This window comes from Gymnogyps californianus, chromosome 1 (genome assembly GCF_018139145.2).
Source record: "Gymnogyps californianus isolate 813 chromosome 1, ASM1813914v2, whole genome shotgun sequence".
NCBI lineage: Eukaryota > Metazoa > Chordata > Aves > Accipitriformes > Cathartidae > Gymnogyps > Gymnogyps californianus.
This window is the reverse complement of record NC_059471.1, coordinates 111,694,272-111,716,724: the sequence shown is the minus strand read 5'-3', so window position 1 is coordinate 111,716,724 and position 22,453 is coordinate 111,694,272. Positions and strand designations below refer to the sequence as shown.

Sequence of the window (22,453 nt, the reverse complement as noted above, 5' to 3'; positions counted from 1 at the left end):
GCACAAAACTGAATAATATATCAGATTCTAATGCCAACCCTGTATCTAACAAACAGAAATCATGTGGAAGAAATAGAGCCGAACATATGCATACACACAATAACCAAAGTGATCACTCTTGATTTCACCTCCAGTGCTAGGTATGGAAGCCTGTTGCTTTTCTGACCATTTTACTAACCTTCCTCTGTGGTACGAGCAGACTTTGATTCACTGTCCATTCCTTGGAATTCATTGAAATAAGGGCGAACCTTAATTTCATAAGTGACCCCCTTTTTCAGGCTGACGAGGACAGCACTGCGCTCAGTTGGGACTTTGACCTCCAAAGTCTGCCATACAGCTGGAGAAGGTAGGCCAGACGTTTGGCGATACATTATTCGGTAGCCCTGAATAAACTGGGATTGGCGGTCAACCTAGAAATAGCATTAAATAATACATCAATAAACATATTAAAGTAACGAAACTGTATAAAAAGACAACAAAACATTTGCCTAGAATACTTTTGTTCTCATGAAAAAGAGAAACTTAACAGTCGTGTAAGATGCTGAATTTAAAAATCAAACTGCCTTCCTGTAAGTCACTGTTGATTAGTTGTCTATAAAGAACATTTTTCTCACATTACTTGTTATAGTACATTCCTTTCTATTTTACTTTTGCCAGCTCTACATATCATGACAAATACTGCCTTAAATCATAAAACAAGGCTCCACCCCTGCAACAAATCATGAAAAGAGAACTTTGGCATAAGACTTACTGCATATAAACTTATTAAGCACATCTTGGCTACTGATGTGCTGAAATACGAGAAGAAAAGAAAAACAAATTCTTTTCAGAAAAGGACAAGTCTTTGAAGATACCCTACATGCTTTCAGTTAGTCCATTATTTGGCTCACAGTTCATCTTTTCATGAGATGCTCACGAAAGTAAAATAAACATAAGACAGATGCAGAGAAAACAACTTCCAAGGACATGTGCTGTTTCTTGCGTTCACAGTCTAAGCAGTCTCTTTGCATCCTGGAGTTGTGGTGCTCTCAGGCCATCAGATGGAGATGGAATGTTGGTTTTGGTTTATATTTTATATGTTGTTATGCAAGCACAATTCAAGATTGGACCATACATAGAAGTTTAACAATTCTAACCTATCATAGCTATAAATAGGATTTTTATTTGAAGGAAAAACTTAACATGTGTTTTGTCTTGGAGAGGTTGCATGCATTTTCTCTCTTGGGGAAAAAAAATGCACAAAACAATGATTCGAGCTATTATGATGTTTGCACGAATTTTGCCTGAAAAAACAGTCAAAACAATCTGATGGTTAAAACCAAACCAAACCCAGCTGCTTCTGTAGCCATCAAATAAAGAGCCAAAGAAAGTGAAGCACAAATAACAAGACTATACAACTAGCTGTTCGATAAATCTCTGGGTTATAACTAAGATTCAACAAGTAGGATTTCTTTTCTGTTCCTGACAGTTTGCTAGCTCAAAGATATTTCAGAATTAGAGATACATTTATTTGACTTCTCTTAAGAATAAATGAATTTAAGCCTCAAAAACACAAACCAGGGTCTATTACGCTTCTCCTATAATCTTGTTACAGTTTATTGAGGCATTCAGAGGGGACACAGTTTCTTAGACATTAAAAAGCAGGGCAAGCAAGAAGAAAGCTTTATTTATGAGAGCAAAGCAGAAATGTCTTTCATCAAAACTGTCACTGTTAAAAACCTTGCAACATATGTTACAACAACATTAAGCTTGCATTTTATAAACTTCTCTACGTTCACTTTAAGTGAATTTATGCACTGAAAGAGGGATATAACTCACAATAATAGCTTGTTAATACCGAAAGAATCAAGCTGTGTTTTTAAGAAGAACATTAAGCAGCTGTTTCCAGATGAAGGGAGTCTGTAAATCAGAGTAAATTGTTTTTATCCATGTTTGACTTTGATTAACTAAATGTTTTACGGACATAAAGACTTTATGAACCTCATGTTTACTACAAAATTCAGCAAGAATAACGCTTTCATGCACTTTGTAATACAGATTCTCAACCTAAATTACAATATAAGGCTATGATGTTTAATAATCAAACACTGAGTTTGATTCCTGCCTAACTTCTGAGTTAGAAGCTATGCTGAAGGACAGCATAACTTTGTTAGAACTTTCCATTTTGTCTTTGCTGTGCTTTTAAGCTCTACTGACTGCTGCCTAGTGGAGAACGTCTGAAAATTCAGAATTGACTAGGCTGAACAGTAATGGTGTGTTGCTACAAAATGGTATGGAAACTGTTTTGTACAGCATGGTACAAACACAAACGCACCCACCAACTCACTGAGAAGAACTGGACCTCTATAGTATACTAATTTTGAGTCCATTACACTGTCGTGGTTTAACCCCAGCCAGCAGCTAAGCACCATGCAGCTGCTCCCTCGCTCCCCCTCCACTCCCAGTGGGATGGGGAAGAGAATCTGGAAAGAAGGTAAAACTTGTGGGTTGAGATAAGAACAGTTTAATAACTAAAGTAAAATATAATACTAACAATAATAATGAAATCTAATAATAATAATAATAATAGTAATGAAAAGGAATATAACAAAAAAAAAGAGAGGGGGAAAAAAAACAGTGATGCACAATGTAATTGCTCACCACCTGCTGACCGATGCCTGAGCAGCGATCCGCCCCTCCCAGCCAACTCCCCCCAGTTTATATACTGGGCATGACGTTCCATGGTATGGAATATCCTTCTGGCTAGTTCGGGTCAGCTGCCCCGGCTCTGCTCCCTCCCAGCTTCTTGCACACCTGCTTGCTGGCAGAGCATGGGAAACTGAAAAGTCCTTGGCTTAAGATAAGTGCTACTTAGCAACAACTAAACCATCAGAGTGTTATCAACATCATTCTCACACTAAATCCAAAACACAGCACTCTACCAGCTACTAAGAAGAAAACTAACTCTATGCCAGCCGAAACCAGGACATACACTTTCGTATCTACTTACATATAGGTAATATACAAATTATTCATACACCTCTTATCCTCCTAGACTTCTAAGTTCCTAACCTAAAAGACTAAACAATACAAGGAATACGAAAACAGAACACAGTAGTACAAGGTTGTCACGTATAGGGGTGCTATAAACTAGCTTGATTTGGGGCTCACGCAAGTTTCACAGAGCTTTCAATTAGAAGTTTGATTACAACACGGCTGAGTGATCTGCCTGAATTTCAGATTATTGACAGTGATTCCATTGTTAAGGGTCTGGGAGGGTAATTATGAAAGAAAATACTATGCATTTTTAATGTTTTCTATGAACATCCAGTTGCATTCAATATCAAGGAAAGGATACGAAGCTATCTCTCACGCCCACTTAAAGCTAGTCTGAATGAACAGGGCCTTTCATATGGTCAAAATGTTGGGAAACTACTCAGAGGGCACTTACTGAGAAAGGTGGATTTTTTGTTTTGTTTGGAGTTTTCTGATTAGTAAAAAATTACTCTTGGATAATTACATAGATTAACCAGAGATATTTGTGAGGTATAGGACAGGTATATTTCACATATAGATACACACACACATCTATGCGTGTACATGTATATGTATGTATACACATATACACACATTATGTGTATATGCCTACATATACATGCACACACTGTCTTATATATAATACAAAGCCTGTGACTTCATTGTTTCCTCCATTTGTTATGTGGTAATTATGTGTCACACCAACAGCAGGCCACTAAAAATATGCCTAGCATTAAAGAACTGCATTCAGCTGTGCTAAGCATCAAACAGCTCTATAGGTTTGGTTCACACTTACGCAGAGTTACAGAAACATGCACCGTGATTTGATGAAACAATGTAATAATTTCTAAGTATTCTCCTTTCTCTTTTTTTGTAAATAGTTGCCACTTCTTCATACAAAGTACTTAGTATTATTACAGAGATTGCGCTGAATACTAGGAACAGAGAATACTTCTAGTCTTCCTGCAACACTCTTAACTGCTCTTGAATTTATACAAGCAGCAATGACATCCACTCACAAGAGCTGCAACAGTTGCTGATCTGAAGATACACCTTCTACCTCAAAAGATAGCAGAAAATGCAGATGCTCCTTTAAAAGACAGGAGAGAGAAATTACTGGGTAGGTTCTGCTTAGCACTGGCCTAATGCTTTAAGGCGACCTACAAGCATAATTGGTCCTGCATGCTCCTTCTCACCCTCTTTTACGATGAATACGTAGTGCAGGAGGTATCTACAAAACTGACGACAGCTCTCCATTTCTGCAGAACAGGAAACTCATTTTCTCTGCGTGTTCAAATCTGCACATACCGCTGCTGAACACAAGACAGGTTCAATGGCTTTTAGATCATTCGGTTAGGCTATTAAGTTGTTAAAAAGATGGCAAGAAATTCATAATGCAGCTTATGCTGCAAATATAAGCTCCTTTCAGGCAAACCTGCTAATCTGCACCCTAAAGACATTTTGCAATATGCTCTGTAGTATGTAAATTTCTACCCCAAAATATCCTGAGAAATACTCTGCTCTCACATCAATACCCACAGCAATTCATCTGGGCAGAATACCGTGCACTCTGTGCTGAACTCACTAGTACAGACTCACAGTAATCTCTGGAAATTCAAACAGCACTAGCATTTATCTGTCCTACAGGAACAGGACAATAGGTGATGATACACTGGAAGACTGCCTAAAGGACTTGACTCCTGAAGCTTCCAGTGAAGTACATTCATTTAAAATCAATGTCAAATTAAAAGACAGAGGTAAATAAATTATCCTTCTGCCTGGTAGCTTCTTAGAAGGCAGTCAGGATTTCAAAGCAACAGTTCTTTTGCCATATTGAAGAACTGATTTCTATTCCTGCTTGCGCCACAGGGCTCCTTTATAATGCTAGCAAACTTTTCATATTTGGCTACTAATGAAACTCTCAGTTTCATGCCCAGTGAGGCTAGAAGTGCTGAACTATAGTTGAAGTCAGGTAAAAAAGTGCTTGGAGTACACCATATGTTGTTGCAATGCAAAATGTTTTGATAAAAGTAAAAATAAATCAGGCCCAAGGTTTAAAATTAGCCATTTGATAACAGCGGGCATATCTGATTCCGTAAGTCTCATCAGCAATAAATATCTCTGCACCTCACTTCTCTATGTGTAAAGTTAGGATGACACATTTTTATCATTGTGATGTTAAATTCAGTATTATTTGTGAAGCACCCAAATGTTACGGTTGAGAGCGTGACAGATAAGCAAGCAAGCGAGACAAACTAATAATTTTTTATTCAATGCAAGGTTTCAATGGTATGAATTTAATAAGACCTGGCACCACACAGTGAATAAAGAAGATAAAAAGAAATGTTGAATAGCTCCATGAAGAAGAGATCCTGTATGTGACCAGATAATTACAGCTACACTTTAATACCTATGCACAAGAGGAATAAATTTCGGTGACAGTGAAAACCTAACTTCTGACGTTCCTCTTCTTTTTTTTAACACTGACTTTGTAACCCTGACTTTCTTTTAAAACAGACAAAATATGTGTGTATATGTATGTGTATATTTTAAAATTGCAACACAGTAGCAAAGAACTGTTTCTGAAATTTTAAACGCAAATTTGAAAAAAAAAAGAGAAAGTAAAACCAAAACAATCTCAGAAAAAAGGGAGAAAATGGTGTTAACTTGCTGGGAGTCAGGATGCCAGAAACTCAGTAATCAAGGACGTTCCATGGCATTCACCCTTTGAATTGCAGAAAGTCAACACAGAGTATCTTACGACTCTCATGGCACTTCAGTCCTTTTATATGATAGCTACACTATCTAACCATTTTATATTAATAGTGTGGACTTTATTCTCTGGATAGAGTGGCTTTTTTTCCTAGAGACTATGGTTAATTAATTGGTTTTCTTCTGGTTGCTGGAAAGTTTCTAATTAGCTGTTCCAGAGAAATTTTTTTGTGTCTTTCTTCCCTTGGGCAATTCCGAAACATCTCTACAGAGGCCTGTATGCCTGTCAGATGGCATAGGGTCACTGCTTTGAGGGATCCTCCCAATAAGCTGATATCCATAGCATCCCTAACAATTTAGCTTTACCTTACCATGTTCTCTTCACTCATTACTTGTTCAATAGGGGCACCAAGAGACTCTCTTAGATACATCGATATATACACACACACATACACACCCATATATACACACACACATAAATACATTTATATATTTTTCATTATAATATAATGACATTGGTTACATTGCATAAAACTGAATTCTGTTTATATTGGGGCTTCCTTTTGGAGTATATGCTAAAGCAAGGGGAAGCCTATGAAACTGTGTTTTTGGTAGCTGTCACACCCAAGAAAGGACTTGAAGGAGCACCACACGGATGTGATCCAGGTTTACAATTACTGGCTGCTAACATCCAAAGTTTCTAAACTACTGACCCATCTGCTTGGGCAAATGCCTGCTTGGGCAAAAGGGTTTGCTACAAAGGTTAGTCAACCTGTCCTGGAGTTATGTAGCTGAAACAGACAGCATTTTTAGAAAGGCAAGCTACGTGTTGACATCATCAATGGCAAAATGCAATGACACTTTTTCTAACTAATCTTCTAAGAAAGACAAATTTGTGGGTTTCTCTATTTATTCTAATCTGCCCCCCGACCATCGAAATATGTCAGAACAAGGATGGTGCATAAGTCCCTGTAAATATGGCTGAGTTGTGCAAAAACAACAGTAATCCTTATAATACACAATCTATCACCACACTTCTTGTCTCCTGTTTTATAATCCCCTGTACACACTAATCTTTTAGCAAAATTACATGTAGAAGAAAAACCCTGAGTATTGCGAATACCCCTTTAGCAGAATTCATCCTATATAATACAACTGTTTCAGTCGTGTGCAGTGCAGTACTATTTCTCTCACTCTTCCACCTGTGGCTCTCTTTCCTCTGGGGCAGATGCCCCAAGAGCAAAGCACTCTTTGCTGGTGTGCAGCGCCCTGGGAACTCTCTCCTTCTACGGTTACAAATCCTTTCCTTCAAGCCTCAGGAAGGGAAACATAGCATTTTGAAAGCCAAACACTGTATCAGAAATTCTACCCAGTAGTTTGACCCCTCAAATAGAAATGTTGTTAAGTACTGCCAAAAAGACTCTGGTCTTCTATAATGAAAGGATATCCACTGATTGCGGGTAAGGCTTATGCTAGAAAACCAGATGCTACACAGTGGATCAGGCATCAGCACCACGTGCTTCTGACTTCACTAGAAGTGCCCTATAGGAAAGCTATTTTTGCATTTTAGGGTCACCAAATAATAGGGTATTGTCAGAGGTCCCTATGCCTTGCAGTGGAAAGTGCTTTTTCATACAGCAATTTCATGTTGATATTTAACTTTGATTATTTTTTGACATGCACAGTAATGAGTCCGCAGCTCAATTATCCTTTAGATTATGGTGTTAAGCATATTCATTTTTATAATATTTTTCTAGTCAGACAGCTAGCTCACTTTGAGCTGAACACTGAAGACTTTGAACCTGCCTGACTTGAAAGAGAAAATAAAAAGACCATTTCATTACCACATATATATGGCTGTATAATGTTAGTTTATCGGAGCACTCACGTTGGGGTCAAGACTGGAGCTTTTCAGGGTAGTAAAAAACTGCAGGGATAAATAGGCAAAATTAAAGTACTGCTAAGGTAATAATAACAGAAGCCTTACCGTCCAGGTGACTTGAACCGTCGTGGGTGTCAGCACAACAGGATTATGCAGTCGTACAATGACGTCTCCCAGTTCTTTCTGGACTTGCCTGTGATCCACACCTTGTGCTGGTGGGCTGATATCTGCCAGGCCAGGCACACACATGAAAGCATTATTTTAATGAGAAGAGTTATAGATTGTATCAATAAGAATTACTGAATAGCTTAACGACCTGATTTAAACACTCTTTATAGTACTGTTTTTAAAACAATACAGTACTAAGGTTTAAATGTGAACTCCAAAGCATATTAAGTAATGCAAACAAACCATTCACCTTTAGCTGCTTAGGAAATGGTGAAATATAAAGATGTTTAAATGAGTATTCAGACTCAATGGCAAAGTTTTCTCGGATCTGGCAAGTCATGAGAGAGATGCAATATTCACTAGTTCCAAAATACTCAGATAATAATAATGTTGCCCAGATGTTTGGAACCAAATTGGTTAGTATAATTGAAGAAAATGAACAGTTTTTTTTTTTATTTTCTTAGACCATCTATGACATTAAGTCATTATATGTTTCCAAACTTTCACTAAGCTTCCCCTCCCCACATACCATGCACACAAGAAACCAAACACTAAAAATAGCATTTTCTTCTGCAAAGCAAACTTTCCTTTTACAGATATAGATAATGAAATCTAGTGCAAACATGAAAAAAGAACTAATTTATGAAGCCAAACTGATTCTGATCTAATAAAAGGCCAACAAAAACACTCTACCACAAAAAAATTCCCTTCGAGGTTACATCAAAGATTCCTTCAAAGTGTGTGGGGAAATTATTTCTTCTAGTCAAAATCTGAAGGAATTTGATCACTTAATATACATCTATGGAAAACTGTGACTCCATCTCCTGCACCACGTTGCCCTAGCACCTAGTCCTTAGGGACCACATTTGGGTTATGTCATTGTGTTAAACTGAATGAAGCTGTATTACCTTTGTTAAATAGGAACTGAAAATATGAAATATGTGTCAGAAAATGGAGAAGGAGATGTGCAATATGTCTTTTTAGCAACAGTTCCTGGAAATCATCGTTTTCTGTTACATTGCGCCAAAAAGAGAATGCTGGGCTACAGCTATCACCTAGCTAATATATCACCATAGCACGTCCCTTCCCTCCAACTTAGACAGAAATGAAGGTACTTTCTAGTAGCCAGTGAAGTCTGGATCCCTTCAATGGATCCTTCAAGGATCTTACAACACCGTTCTTGGTCAACAGTTACAGATGCCCTTACTATGTCAGTTGTTTATGTGGATTGCATAATGCCTGTTAGAAATACATATACTGATTATTTCTGCCAGAATTTGCTTGTAATTTTTGCAGAAGAGGGGATTTGGAACACAAGCACAGATTATATTCAAAAAGGCCCAATACATTATGTTCATCCCTGTCTAGGCATCTGTGAATTCTGCTTGGTTTTCCCATGGGATTCACTAGCCAAAGACAGTTTCCCTCTTTTTGGATCAACATCATGTCCTTGTGAAGAGAACACATACATAAAAGTTTTTTTCCCCCTCTGATCATCTTAGATACAGGAGTATGCAGCATGTGATTTCTTTTTATCTTCTAAATATTATTAAGAAGAAATAACAGTGCTCTTAAAAATGAAACATTTAAATATAACAACTGAGTTTGAATCACATGCCTCCATATTTTGAAAGAAAGTAGTTTGTGATCATCAATATTTCAGCTTCATAATTCTGGACTGTTTTGGGTTCTGAGCCACCAATAAACAATATTGCCACAGGTTTCTACTAATATTCAAATGAAAATAGTTCCATGGATATCCAAAGGGAATACAATCTAAATACGGATGTCAGTGAAGGAGCTTGTCTAGTAAATTATGCCTATTCAAAGTGACCAAGAAACAGAGAGATATAACAAAATAAATCTGTAAGACAGCAACTCAGACTGGTTTACAGCATGGTAATTTATGCTGCTATCCACAAAAAGCTATGATCCTTGGTACAACATACCTACAGCTACCCATGGCTACATTTTAGGTTAAGTTATCCTGTAGTATACAATCAGCAAAGTACCTATATTCCCTCAGGAGAAAAGACATTACTACATAGGGTGTTTGTATGAACTGCATTTCATCATTTTAATGGGACATACGTCCAGAAGTAAGGGAATAACTTGGGCTAATAACAGTAAGAAATGAGTGTCAAGATGTACATGTGGAATTCTGTTTTCTGGTATGTACGCTTGGAAACATATGCATATGTGATGCTTACAGTGTAATGTCTTGTAATGTCATTTCCACATTACTAGGAGACTCCTGGTGGAAAAGCAGTTGATCTATCTATAAGGATATCGTCAAGTACTGGAATAATAAAATCATGACTCAAGCAAAACTGGCTCAGGAAGCTATATTCTGATCACAATTGAGAGGTCTCTAAAATTAAATTGGTTATATATTTTCTCTAACCTCTCTTTTAACAGCTTCCAGTGAACTTGCTGTTAGCTGCTAGTAATTTGAATTCCAGGGATAGGATTATATATAGTTTCTTTAAAGTGTTTTTTAATATATGGCTTGGTCTGTTAATAATCCAAACAAGAAATCAACTCCTTTCTTAGAGTAACTACTGATTTCTCTGTCCTTATTTGATATAAGTCATATAAGGTAAACCTTTTGAAAGTGCCTGATTGTCTACTTGTAGTCTACTGGTGAAAATATGCATAAATTCCTATTACTTGTATTTGCTATACTTAACACCAGGAAATGAAATGCTCAGCTATTAAAGATACCACAGACACCTGTTGCAAATTAATATTATATAGCACTGTTATAGCTGTGTTTTTTCTTCCTCACGGCCACTGTGAATAGGCTTTCTACTGTGTGTCAGCTTCTTCTGTGAGCCTGAATTGAATTCAGGCGTAATTAGAAATCACATCAAAACATTATGTTAATTTTCAATTGATTTTATGATTTAATTCTATTAAACTGCAGGCTTGCAAAGAAGCTATAAATCCTGTACATGTCTCAGTGTGCTTGACTGCTAAACAGCTTCTGGAAATGGAAGCTGCAACACATGCTGTAGCTAATTAAAAGACATGTTTTTACTGAAATCAAATTGCTTGTCAGTATGTCAGATAAAAAGTCTATACTTGACACTCAAATGCCAAACAAAGTTGTTTTTTTAACTAGGTGTTAAGTTATGCAGACTAAAAGGCTGGTGCAATGAAAAGCATGTGTCACCCTATAATAATGGGAGAGTAAGAAAGAGAAGAAAACTTGTGATACTCCATGGATAGTTAAGCCATGAAATCCCTGCCCAATTCACTCCTTCAGCTTTTCAGAAAGCAGCTCTGTTTCTCCTTTTACAGCAATGATTATTATTTTGAGGGGATAATTATTAAGGACAGATTTATTCAGGAATAGACTGGGATGACAGAGGCTGGATGTGATGGTTATGCGATAAAGAAATACCACCCTACTCTTGTTTCTCTCTTTCCATCTAGGACCAGCAATGGACCCAAACCACTTACACATGCTGGAGGCTGACACAGGATGCACTCTCCACGCACACTTTTATAACTTCCATAAACAGAGACAGAGGATCTCATTCTAAGTTAACTGAGAGGAGCTATTACTTTGGACTCAAAAAAATTATGATTCCAAAAAATTATTAATTCCTCTATGCCAACCTGTTTAACACAGAACTACACTCTTGAATGACGTATTCAAGCAATGTGTTGTCAAAGCCAAAAAAATCCATGCTGTGAAGAGAAATTGGTTTGTGGCAGTCATACGTGGTTAGAGCTTGATGTAATGTGAACAGAATACAGTAGTCAATTCAATAGCAATGGAGGATCACAGCTATCAATTATATCACCACCCTACAAATGAAGGATTTCACTTCAGCCTTCCCTCTTGGTTTATGCAGCAGATTAATATAAAGAATTCAGAAATCTAGGTATATAAATAGAAGACCCATACTTTTCTCAGAATAACTTCAAAATATTCTTAGCATGCAGATGCCTTAATTTTCATGAATCCTCTGCCTAAATGTTGGACCAGATTTATCAATACACTACAGATATTTTGTGCAATTCTTTTGATTAAAACTAATGCTAAACACAGTGTCTGTCTGTCATAAGTACTTGTTATTATAATATATATATCCCTATTACTGTAATGGAGAAGAAGTAAGGACACAGAGAGAAAAGATACTGAGGAGAGCATGGTATTCAGAGCACTTTTCAGAAAAGATCGGGTAACTCACACTACTTCTGATAGAAACCAGGCATCAAGGACCACACCAAGTCTGAGTGAACTGCAAACCAAAAGGTCTACAATGTACAAAGGATTAAAGAGCCAACCTGTCTCTCCTAAGCTGCAGATTGATACAGCAAACATGGGACTATTTTTTATCTTTATTGGTTAAGCTCGATTCATGATTCCTTCAGTCAGAGTGCTAAAGCCAAATGGCCAAACTGACCTATTGGTCAACTCTCAGTTCCTTCTTTCTATTCTAGCTCAAACATGTAAGCCTTAATAATTACTATTACCTTGTGTTCGGACAGGATCTGACATAGGGCTGGGATCACTCAGACCTTGTGAATTGATAGCTCTCACCATAAACAGGTAGATTGTATTGGGGCGCAGTCCTCTCACAGTGTAGAGAGTGGTCTTCACATGGTTAGCCACTGTTTGCCAACTATTGCTCACAGATTGACTGCAATGAGAAGAGGGTTGAAGATTATAGACTAATGAAAGAGAAAAACAAAGAAGTGACAGGACCTCCTTTTGTAACCCTGTATCAAGCCTAAGTACAGGAAAAAGTAGTAAAAGCAGGGTAAAAATAAAAATACTTGTTTCAGTTAACTCATCAAGACAAGATAAAAAAAATAACACAGCTGTCAAAAGTATTTCTCCTTTCAACAGAAGCAAAAGTTTTGCTATCTCTCTAAAATAAATACCTGCAAAAGGAAAGTGTGGAAAGCTGTAAAGTAAATTTGAATGATAAATAGGCCACTCTTGAACATAAACCTTAGAAAAGAAAATCCTGTTAAAAGAATAATTTTCTATATTGCTAAGTAAATTATGTCAATAAATTGCTATTGGAAGAAAAGTATTCTCCTTGAACTAAATTAATACTCAAAGTTACAAAAAAACCTTCTGAAAACATGCTTGTAAATGAAGGAAAGCATATGAATATTTTTTCTGTCACTACATTTTCCATTGGACATTATTATAATTAGATTACAATCCACTGTATGAAGAGATTTCAAGTGCGGTTGTTAAAACAGCTTTTAATGAAAATGCCTGGCTTTTGTTAAACTTATTGATGGGATGCCATTAGAGCTTACCTAAGGTGAAATATCACAAAATTTAAGGAGAAAACTTTATTTTATTGTGCTTTGTCATATAGCATTGATAAAAAAAATCTTTAAATGTATAAAAAGGAAAAAGAAAATGGAAAGCTATGAGTTTCATGTTGTTTCAATTGTTTCATTCATGTAATGCATAAAGGATAAGTTCCAGAACAAAATCAACAATCTGCACATACAGTAATGTTCTTTGCATATTAACATAGCAGGATGAAGCATTATCGCTATAACTTCTTAAATTTGCATGCATACTATTTTGGCAAATTCTTGCATGAATTTTAATTAAAAGGTGAACCAAATTGTTGTTGAACATCTTGATTAAGGAAAACATTTAAGAGTGTGCACATTTTTAAGCCGAAGCATATATCACTGATACATGTGAGAGGTATGGCCCATGCTTAAACAAACTTTCTGAATTGGAGCCCGGGAGTTCTTTCATACCACGTATTAATTGCTGCTGTGTGGAAGGGAGCAGCTGGATTATCTTCAGCCTCAGGCTGCAGGATGAAATTCTAAATTATCAACACTATCTTTTCAGTTAAAAGTTTTAATCTATCTAAACCAGTAAAAAAATAGAAATTTAAAGTGCTTTGACTCTTTAATAGGTGCTGCTTTAACAAGAACAGGAATTAAAGTATGCAGAGAGGCTTCAGGATTATCCATTTATTTTCAGATTATTTGCGCTATGGTAGTCAAGATAACACTGGCCCAAATGATTTGACCTGCAGCATTCCCACAGGAGACTCTCACTGATCATCAATGCTAAGGGAAAAGTAATAAATAATGACTGCATTGTCCTGTTATATTCCTGTTGACCTGAAGAAGTAGTTAGATGCTCCTCTAATTAATCACTTAGAAAAAAGTGACAAGTTAAAAAAAAAATCCAGTTAAAAAATAAGAATCAATGCCTGCCACAGGAGTTGAGTCTTTTAATGAACTTCTAATGATATGTGTAGAGTCCAAAAGAACACCACAATACCAAGAGAACAGCTGGTACCAGGGTTTAAGCAAAATTAGAAAGGAGATTAAAAGTGGAATAATTCACATACCTAAAAGCCTCAATGATATATGCACTAGCTGGTAGGCTTCCAGGGGTCCCTGGTTGCCAGGACAGGGTGACACTGTTCTTAGTAACATCCGTGACCTGAGGTTTGGATGGTGGCCCAGGGAGGTCATTTATATCATAATTTTTACTGACTGTTGCTCCACCAGATTCTGTGAGGGGCAAATACAAAATAATTACTTTTTATCCTTGATTGTATAAATTTGATCAAAGTAGAAGATTAAAAGGAAAACATGCCAAACATCTTCAAAATCAGCATAACCAACGTTCTTAATGTGTAAAGAACTAAGTCAACAATTGCATTACCATGTATATTTTTGGATGAAGAGCTATCATTCTTTAGGTACATACTGAAAGAAAAACCCCACAAAACTCAAAAGGTTATATATAAATATATTAAAAAAGAAAAGAAAGAAAGAAAAAAAAAGCCCAGCTTTGCTGAAATTTACATAAAATACCAAAACCTCAGTTACTAGAAGGCTGAGAAAGTTCCTATATCCAGATCAACTCCAGTACTCACAGAGAGCACATTGGACTTTGATAGGCTTCTGTGTAGACATAATAGTTTTCTTGCCCTGGTCAATTATTGGAAGAAACCACAGTTTATTAATACTCTTGTTTAGAAGAGTTATAGCATACCACTGTCACTGGAGACAAATACAAATTGCTGCCATGTCAATGGGCATTTAAAGATAATATCAATGAAATGCAAGGCGTGTGAAGGAACCCAGCCTTCCCACCTAAAACTTCTCCATCTCAATCCTAGAATTTCCAGAATGGATTATTTGACTCAGACTGCTCTAATACAATCTACACTTTCATTTTGTGCCAATTGAAAAACAGCCCCAGGACATCGCTTACCTGTCACCTCCAGCACAGCACTCCAAGATGTCTCCCCACTGGAACTTGTAGCAACGCAAGTGTAAGTCCCAGTATCGGACAGCTAGACATAAAAACCAGTTAAGGGCAGTTTTAACCTTTTAGAATCAGCTGACTGAGTTTACTCTAATTTTCTTTTTCTAAATGTTTCTTCGTAAGAAGGACTTAGCCTACATTTTACACCAGAGTAGAGGGTACCGGACATTTTCAAACAATCATTTAATGGTGGCTTACTTTTAGAGAACTATAATAAGATTACTTGCTTCTAATACTTTTCTAATTCTGATTTTCATATTGTTAGTGGTACCAGTACAGCATGTAAGTGCTACAAAATGGATGTTTTAGATAGTGTCAATCTTTGTATTGGTTACAACAAATGCAGGTGAAATCAGGTAACAATATAACAACAATTAACTTCTTAGAGGATAAAATCTCACCATTCATTATCCCGTGATGACCCAGAGATACAGTTTCCAGTGCCAGGAAGGCTGTTATGTCATCTTAAACTCTTATGACAGATGAAGTCATTTCTATACAGGCCACCACACACACAAATACTGCTGCTGAGACTTAACAGTGGTTCTCTCTACACAGACAGTCCTCCAAGCAATTTTCAAATGGCAAAATTAAATCAGATCCTACACCATGCTTACCTTTCTTCTGTTTCACATGGGATTTTATTTCAGGCTTGCAAGGCACTTTGGTAGCAAAAAAAATGCGTTTGTATAAAACTATGATCATTCCCTTGTCAGTTCATGTATTTCAAATTTATTTGGGGAAACTGTTTTGAATTATATTGTCAATATTAATCTCTTCACTATATAAATTGTTCTACTGGAAAACTTGCCAAGTGTTTTGCTATTCCTTACCTAAATTTAAAGTAAAGATTTCTGAGACAAGAACTAGTGAAGACTACAGAGATGGATGGAAAACGGTAATTTTACAAAGCACAAAATAGACAGAGGAGCCCTCCTACCACTATGTATAAAGCATGGTAATCTGGAGATGGAAGCAGAAGAGGGAGAGTGCTGACTCTAGTGATAAAGGAGAAGAATTATATTCACCATCAGAAGACTTGACGGAAATAGGACTGCATCCAAGAAGCTTTATTGGACTTTAAGGAATTGTAATGGGTTTTCTGCTAAATGCAGATTGGCACTATAGCAAATGTGCTTATACCTCATTCTTCAAGAAGAATGTCAAGGCAAATAAGTCAGATGCTCTTTAGATTACTTGTTGATATATAATTTAATTGATTTTTAACTTTGTCATGTCTGAATTTTGTTGGTATTTTCCTCAGATACACTAGGACTCCAGTGTACTATTCTTAGGGGCAGGAAGCAACTGATTAATGCCAGTTGAATTGTCTGAATGAGCATAACTTGCATTTTAGGAGACGTTTTTTCCGTGAAATACAAGCAATAATTAAACTCCTCTGACAATGGCTCAGATACTCAAAATATAGAGGTGCTGCTAATGAAATGAGAAAGACAGATTTTCCAGAGGAGAGAGCCTTATAGCCTATATTCTGAAGTAGTGTTTTACCTTGCTTCTTCTGAGCTTTTATTAAATATATAATTCTTCATTATGTGATAAGAGACGATATTTCTCAGGGCTATGGTTCTCAACTTCATTCGTGTACTACCATGACAGATGGTGTATGGCATACTCAATGTGGTATACACAACAGAGTAACTTGCAGAAGTCAAACTCAACATATAAAGCAAGCTGGAGACACGTTGCCTTTTGCAATTTATGGTGAATTACCTAACTTCCAGACTGTGGATGGATTAGATAGTGTATTGATAATTCAATTATTTAAACTTTTTTCATGCTATGGAAAAAACAACAGGTGAGGTGAATGGAAAATCTTTGCTATTCAGTAAAATAAACAGTTTTCTTCCTTAGTTAATGCATGTGGCTAAATCTGGTGTCGTACACTTCTACGGAGAAGAAGGGAGTTTTCCGTCATTGCTGACCTGTCTGAAAGGGTACTGAGTGAGTGACGTATGTGAGTTTTTATTTGTCTTCCTCAGAGCAACTGGGGAGACTGGCTTATCAGAAAAATCTCTAGGTTCATGTTTATGACTGTGGCGCATGGTTCACTGTGACTGCTGCAGACTCCTGAATAATTTGATTTACACACAGAAAGAGAGTTACATAGCAGAAGAGGATGGTCTCAAAGGTTTAAATAGTAGTGGCTTATCTTTACCCATATCTTGAAATCTTTTATGATTGCAATAGTGATTATTATTTGTGAGGGGAGGAGAAGGCTGAGGACAAGTGGGTGATAAATATTAATTTCTTGTGAACTTGAGTATGTAAGTGTACTTGGACATACTTCATGGCCATTTTTTGCTTAGGAAGTGTTGCTAGTCCTTGCTCAGGTAGATCTGAGAGAAAAGTTAAACATTTCAGATTTAAATCCATATTTAATTCATAAAAATTGCAAGGTACAGGAGAAATCTGGTTTTTATGGTTGTGTGTGGTTTTTGTTCTTAAGTCTGAGTCAAACAGTGCACATTACTGCAATTGAGGGGTTTATAAAAAATGTCTTTCTGAGCCTTTAAGGAAAATTGGTTACTAGTGAATGAGCCACTTAAGGATCAATAAAAGCTTCATGTCTTTCAAAACCACACTCACTACTAATACTGTTTTCTTCTCCCCTTGCAAGCAATTTTTTTTCCTTTCATTTACAGACCGTGTGCCTCTAACAGCAAGATTAATGCGCTGGCACGATTCAGAACCAATTTCATTGTTTGCATAGCTGCATGCAGACAGGTATCCCAGGAGCTTCTGCCTCATGGACACTCCACAGAAGCCCATCATCAATGCCTGAAAGTTTGTTTGAAATCACTAAGCTTCCACCTTTAATTGCTGCTTTCTAACACTACTGGGGAATCTTGACTATTCAAGCGCACTCTTTAATCCAGCTCTACAGGAAAAATGCATTAACCTTCATGGCCTAAACCTGCCTTCAGCCCAGGGAGAAAGGATAAATTGTTTACCCAAGGAAAGCTAGCATAAATTTTTTAATAAATTCCTTTTTATTCCAAGGAAGTTAACAATTCATCTACAATCACTGATGAGATGGTATCAGAAAACAAAACTGCTCTCTATGTCTTGTCCTCGGTAGCTATGTTTATTGACATTTTTTTGGATGGCAAAGCTAAGTGCAGAAATTACTGCTGATGAAATTAAATGGTTTCTGAAATTTCTTTAAGTTCTTGACAAATAATTATATTTACCTTACTATTTTTCCATACACATGCTTGTCCACATACGCACAAACAAATAGGCGTTTTTATCTTTGAACAGGGAAAAATTAAAAGCCCAAACAAAGATTAGTGATGCAATGTTTATCAACAAAATGTGACATTATGCTATTTGGAGTAGTATAAGATTTCTTTGTACTTTTAAGATATCGTATTATCTCATGTGTCAAAATGTAAATATTATGATAGGCATTTCGTTTTGAATAGAAATCCCTCTGCATATGACTCCATGTATGTTACAGTACTAGTTGTCTTCTCCCATCCGCAGCCTGATGGAACATCTCCAGCAAGTGTCATATTGGAATAAATCAGCCAGCTCAAGACTGCCAAGACTCATTGACGGAGAAAGTGCACGGCCAAACCCTGATGAACTCCAGAATCACTTGCTAGCACAATAGCTCCTTGGAAAATTATGATCGGGTGTTGAAAATCAACTGCTCTAAGTTTTAACAGAGACAACAGGCCAATGGCTTCATGGTAAGACCAACTGAAAAGATAAGGAAAGCCTGTCCTTTTATATGTCTATCCATCCCCAACTCATGTGTTTTATTGCACCACACGTAAGATTTTAATTATCAATTCTATTTTTAGGGAATTCTAATAGAAATATCTGATGCTAGTTTGGCTCTTCTCCCCCCCCCTTCCCTACACAATGTCAAAGAATGAAACAGGATGTGGACCTGGTGAGAATTTCATAGTAAAAGAGACATTTAAGTTAATTTTGAAGACGACAGACAGCAAGACAGCAGAGCTGCTTGAGGCACACACCAACAGCTCAAGACTAGCCATGTACCACTTGTAGCACTTGTTTTGTTATCGTTACTCACCCGCAGAGTTTTAATCTGAAGCGTCCCCTGATCCTGTATGGATGTGCGAGGGTCTCTGCCCAGGAAAGTGAATCCTTCTTTTAACCAGCTGATGACAGGAAGGGGGTCGCCGGTTGCCTTGCACTTCAGCAAAGCTGTCCCATCCACTGCCAGTGTCTGATTGACTGGCCCCTGGAGGATGATGGGTGGAGGCCTATCTGTCAAGACTAAACAGTGACACACGCATTGGCATCCACACCTTTATCGATCCTCTGCTGCAGTTAGCCCCTTCCTTGACACAGTACCAATTTTAATAGTTTGGTTTAAGTTAGCCTCTAAAAGGCTAAAAACATTATTTTTGGAAGACCCACAGATACATGTTAACAATTAACTGGTATATTTGAAAAGCATTTTTGTAAGAATTTTATTTGACCACTGCGAGATAACACCTACATATATAACCTTCTGTTATCAGAGATCAGACTCATTTGATTAAGATAGGATGAAAATTAAGACCTTGATCCAGAAAAGAATTGAGGTACATTATTATTTCTTCCAATTTAGGAAAGCACTTAAAGCACATGTTTAATGTCACATCAAAATGTACTTAATTGCTTACCTGATTTAGGGCCTAAAAGAGAAAATCTCTTAAAGTTCAAAGTGAAACACCGTAGCTATTCTAGCATGGGTACCAACCACATCCCCCATTTATGCTCATCTTGCAAGTTTTCATCAGCAAAAATATCTAACAATAATACAAAACATTTTCATAATCATGACTGTACCACTCTTTCCAGTGGAGAGTTCAAACTCAATTAACAGTTTACTTATCAAATCATTTCATCACCTTTTAAAGCCGTGAATTCTCTTAATTTTTTTTCCCATAATAATTTACATTTGCATGCTTGAAATACTGCTTAAAGGACTCTGTAACCACTGAGCAAGTGCATGGCTGCATATAAACCTCATTCCATGACCAGTGGGATATCTTGAAGATGAGGTAAAATGCTCATGTTCGCTTTTCTTGAAAGACCAATTTTTCATAAATAATTCTGCTGTTGAACCTATTCTCTGAGCCATCTGTTAAGCAGCAAAATATAACTCTTTGTTTCTAAAGAATGTGTTTATACAAAAGGAATGTGAAATACTTGAATATAAACAAGGCTATGACTGCTGCGTAAAATCAATATAACAGAACCGAGAATTCATTTTTATATATTTACCTGCCACATTGCTGCTGTTTTAAATCTTTGAACAACTGAACAATTATACGATTGGTATTAAATATTGTAACAGGCAGGATTAGCTCCTAAACCAGTGTAAGTTAGTCTGCCTCCACTGATGTTGATTGAGTTTGAATCATTTATTCTGGCTGAGAATCTGTTTTATCATAGTCCATACACAACACCTGACTCTAACAATGAAGTGAAAATAAACTATTGTGAAGCAATATGGTTTCTGTTGTATTTGAGCTGTTTGAGATGCAAACCTCTGGAACCTTCAACAGATCCAAAGTGCTTTCATTACGCTATTTAATAAATAAAAAATATTAGGGAGTTGTTAGTGGTACATTTTATACCTAAAATAATTGTTTCTGAAATTGTAATGTTGCAAAAATTCTAACTACCTTCTTTTGTTAACAAGATACACAAAAGATAGAATCATTAGTATTAGTAGCACCTTGGAGTGTGAGTTCATCACATTTATTGAAATTGAAACTGAAAACAGAAAGCCAATACAGATTATTTATTAACACCAGAATGTGAAAGCTCTTTTGGAAATTCTGAAATATCACTCAATGAACTCAGAGATAGGACAGGAAACACTATATAACAAGAAAATAGAAAATGTAATGTATTTTCACCTTGATATGAAATATTTTATCTCATTAAGGTTCCTTATGACTACACAGTTCAGCTATTTGGTAAAATAAAAATTGATCTCAGCTCATATGTACTATCAGCATACCTGCAGCACAAGTATATTCAAATGAAAACTTAGCTGTGTAAATTTTCCTTTAGATTTAACGTAGAACAGCAAATCCCAGTTTTCTAGATAACTAAAAATTAAGGAAAAAGAAATACTTAAATTGCTAACTATTCCATTGCAGTTATTTGCTGCATCTAATTGCCTTTCATATGTGTAGAACTGTAGGTATTTTCAAAAGCTACTGCATTACAGATATTGTTCTTTGGCATGTAATTAGTTTTTTTACAGCCCAAATGAGGAGCTCATAATCCTTTAAATAGCTCTGATCAATAGTGTAATTGAAAGTCTCCTGGCCAGAAGGAATCTTCATTTTCAAGGGTGTTATGGGTGAAAGACCACTACAGGTTTCCATGACACTAAGGCTAAAGGTTAAATGAACACTTAGGGTTTCCACTGATCTGTGAACGACTGTATTGTCTTCACAACTATGACTTGTAAATCTTCTCTAAAACGTGTATACTGCTTGTATTCCTACTACATAGGTCTCCTCATTAGTAAGGATCCAAGACTCGGTTAGATGTTTAAAAAGATATATCATAAGCATTCTGAAGAACAGAGAGATAATGAAAAATATCCACGAAAAGGTTTAGGGGTTTGTTAGTTTCTTTTACAATATTTTCATTTTTTGTTTAAATTTTACATTGTTTTCTCCTAGCAGAAAACTTTATATCCATTCCACAGAAACATTTTGTGTGGCTAAAATATATTTACATAGTAAAAAAGAAGTTGATTTCAAAATTAATTTAATTTAAAAAAATGGGTTTGAAACTATTTGCCAGCAACCATATAGTCACATATTCTGGTAACTGGAAAATTAACAGATTCCTTTTGTGATAAAATGCAGCTTGAATTTTGAGCAGAGTATCAGAACAGAACAAATTATATTTGTTAATGAACAGTTTATTCGCTACAAATGTAATTTGGATCAACTGAAACCATGTTTAAATTTGGGTGGAATTTGGTCAAATTACAACAGGAAATTAAAATAAGAGAATGACAAAATGAAGTCTTTACTTTGGCACTTCCAAAATCAACATTTCCAAAGTTTTCCTGGTGAATTAATAGGGAAAATCAGACACAAGTAATGAAATTCTCATGATGAACACTAGTATGATAGGGCAGGGTGCTCTCCTGAAAGGTGGAAAAGCAGAGACCAATCCTTCCTCTGTCTTTTTTGCGTAAGAGCTTCACAGGAGGCTGTGAAGTTGTTCTGAATCTTTCCTGTTTCAAACTGTCACACTTGCTATAAAATGTGTAATATACATTTGATGAGGGATAGGAATCATGGTAGCCAGATTTTCGGACGAGTAAACTGTGAGTGATATTAAATTCTTCCAGGAGGATTTGAGAGAGA

General features: G+C 36.4%; 1 protein-coding gene across 1 annotated transcript in view; it reads right to left on the bottom strand.

Moving 5' to 3' along the window:
* Nucleotides 1-22,453, bottom strand: part of ROBO2 (roundabout guidance receptor 2) — a 476,837-nt gene that overhangs the window by 73,432 nt on the left and 380,952 nt on the right. Inside the window, exons 10-15 of the mRNA XM_050895055.1 lie at nucleotides 19,132-19,337; nucleotides 15,012-15,093; nucleotides 14,137-14,302; nucleotides 12,266-12,432; nucleotides 7,715-7,836; nucleotides 179-410 (exon numbers count right to left, since the gene is read on the bottom strand). Of these exons, the coding sequence (XP_050751012.1) occupies nucleotides 179-410; nucleotides 7,715-7,836; nucleotides 12,266-12,432; nucleotides 14,137-14,302; nucleotides 15,012-15,093; nucleotides 19,132-19,337 (975 nt within the window). The remainder of the gene's footprint in view (nucleotides 1-178; nucleotides 411-7,714; nucleotides 7,837-12,265; nucleotides 12,433-14,136; nucleotides 14,303-15,011; nucleotides 15,094-19,131; nucleotides 19,338-22,453) is intronic.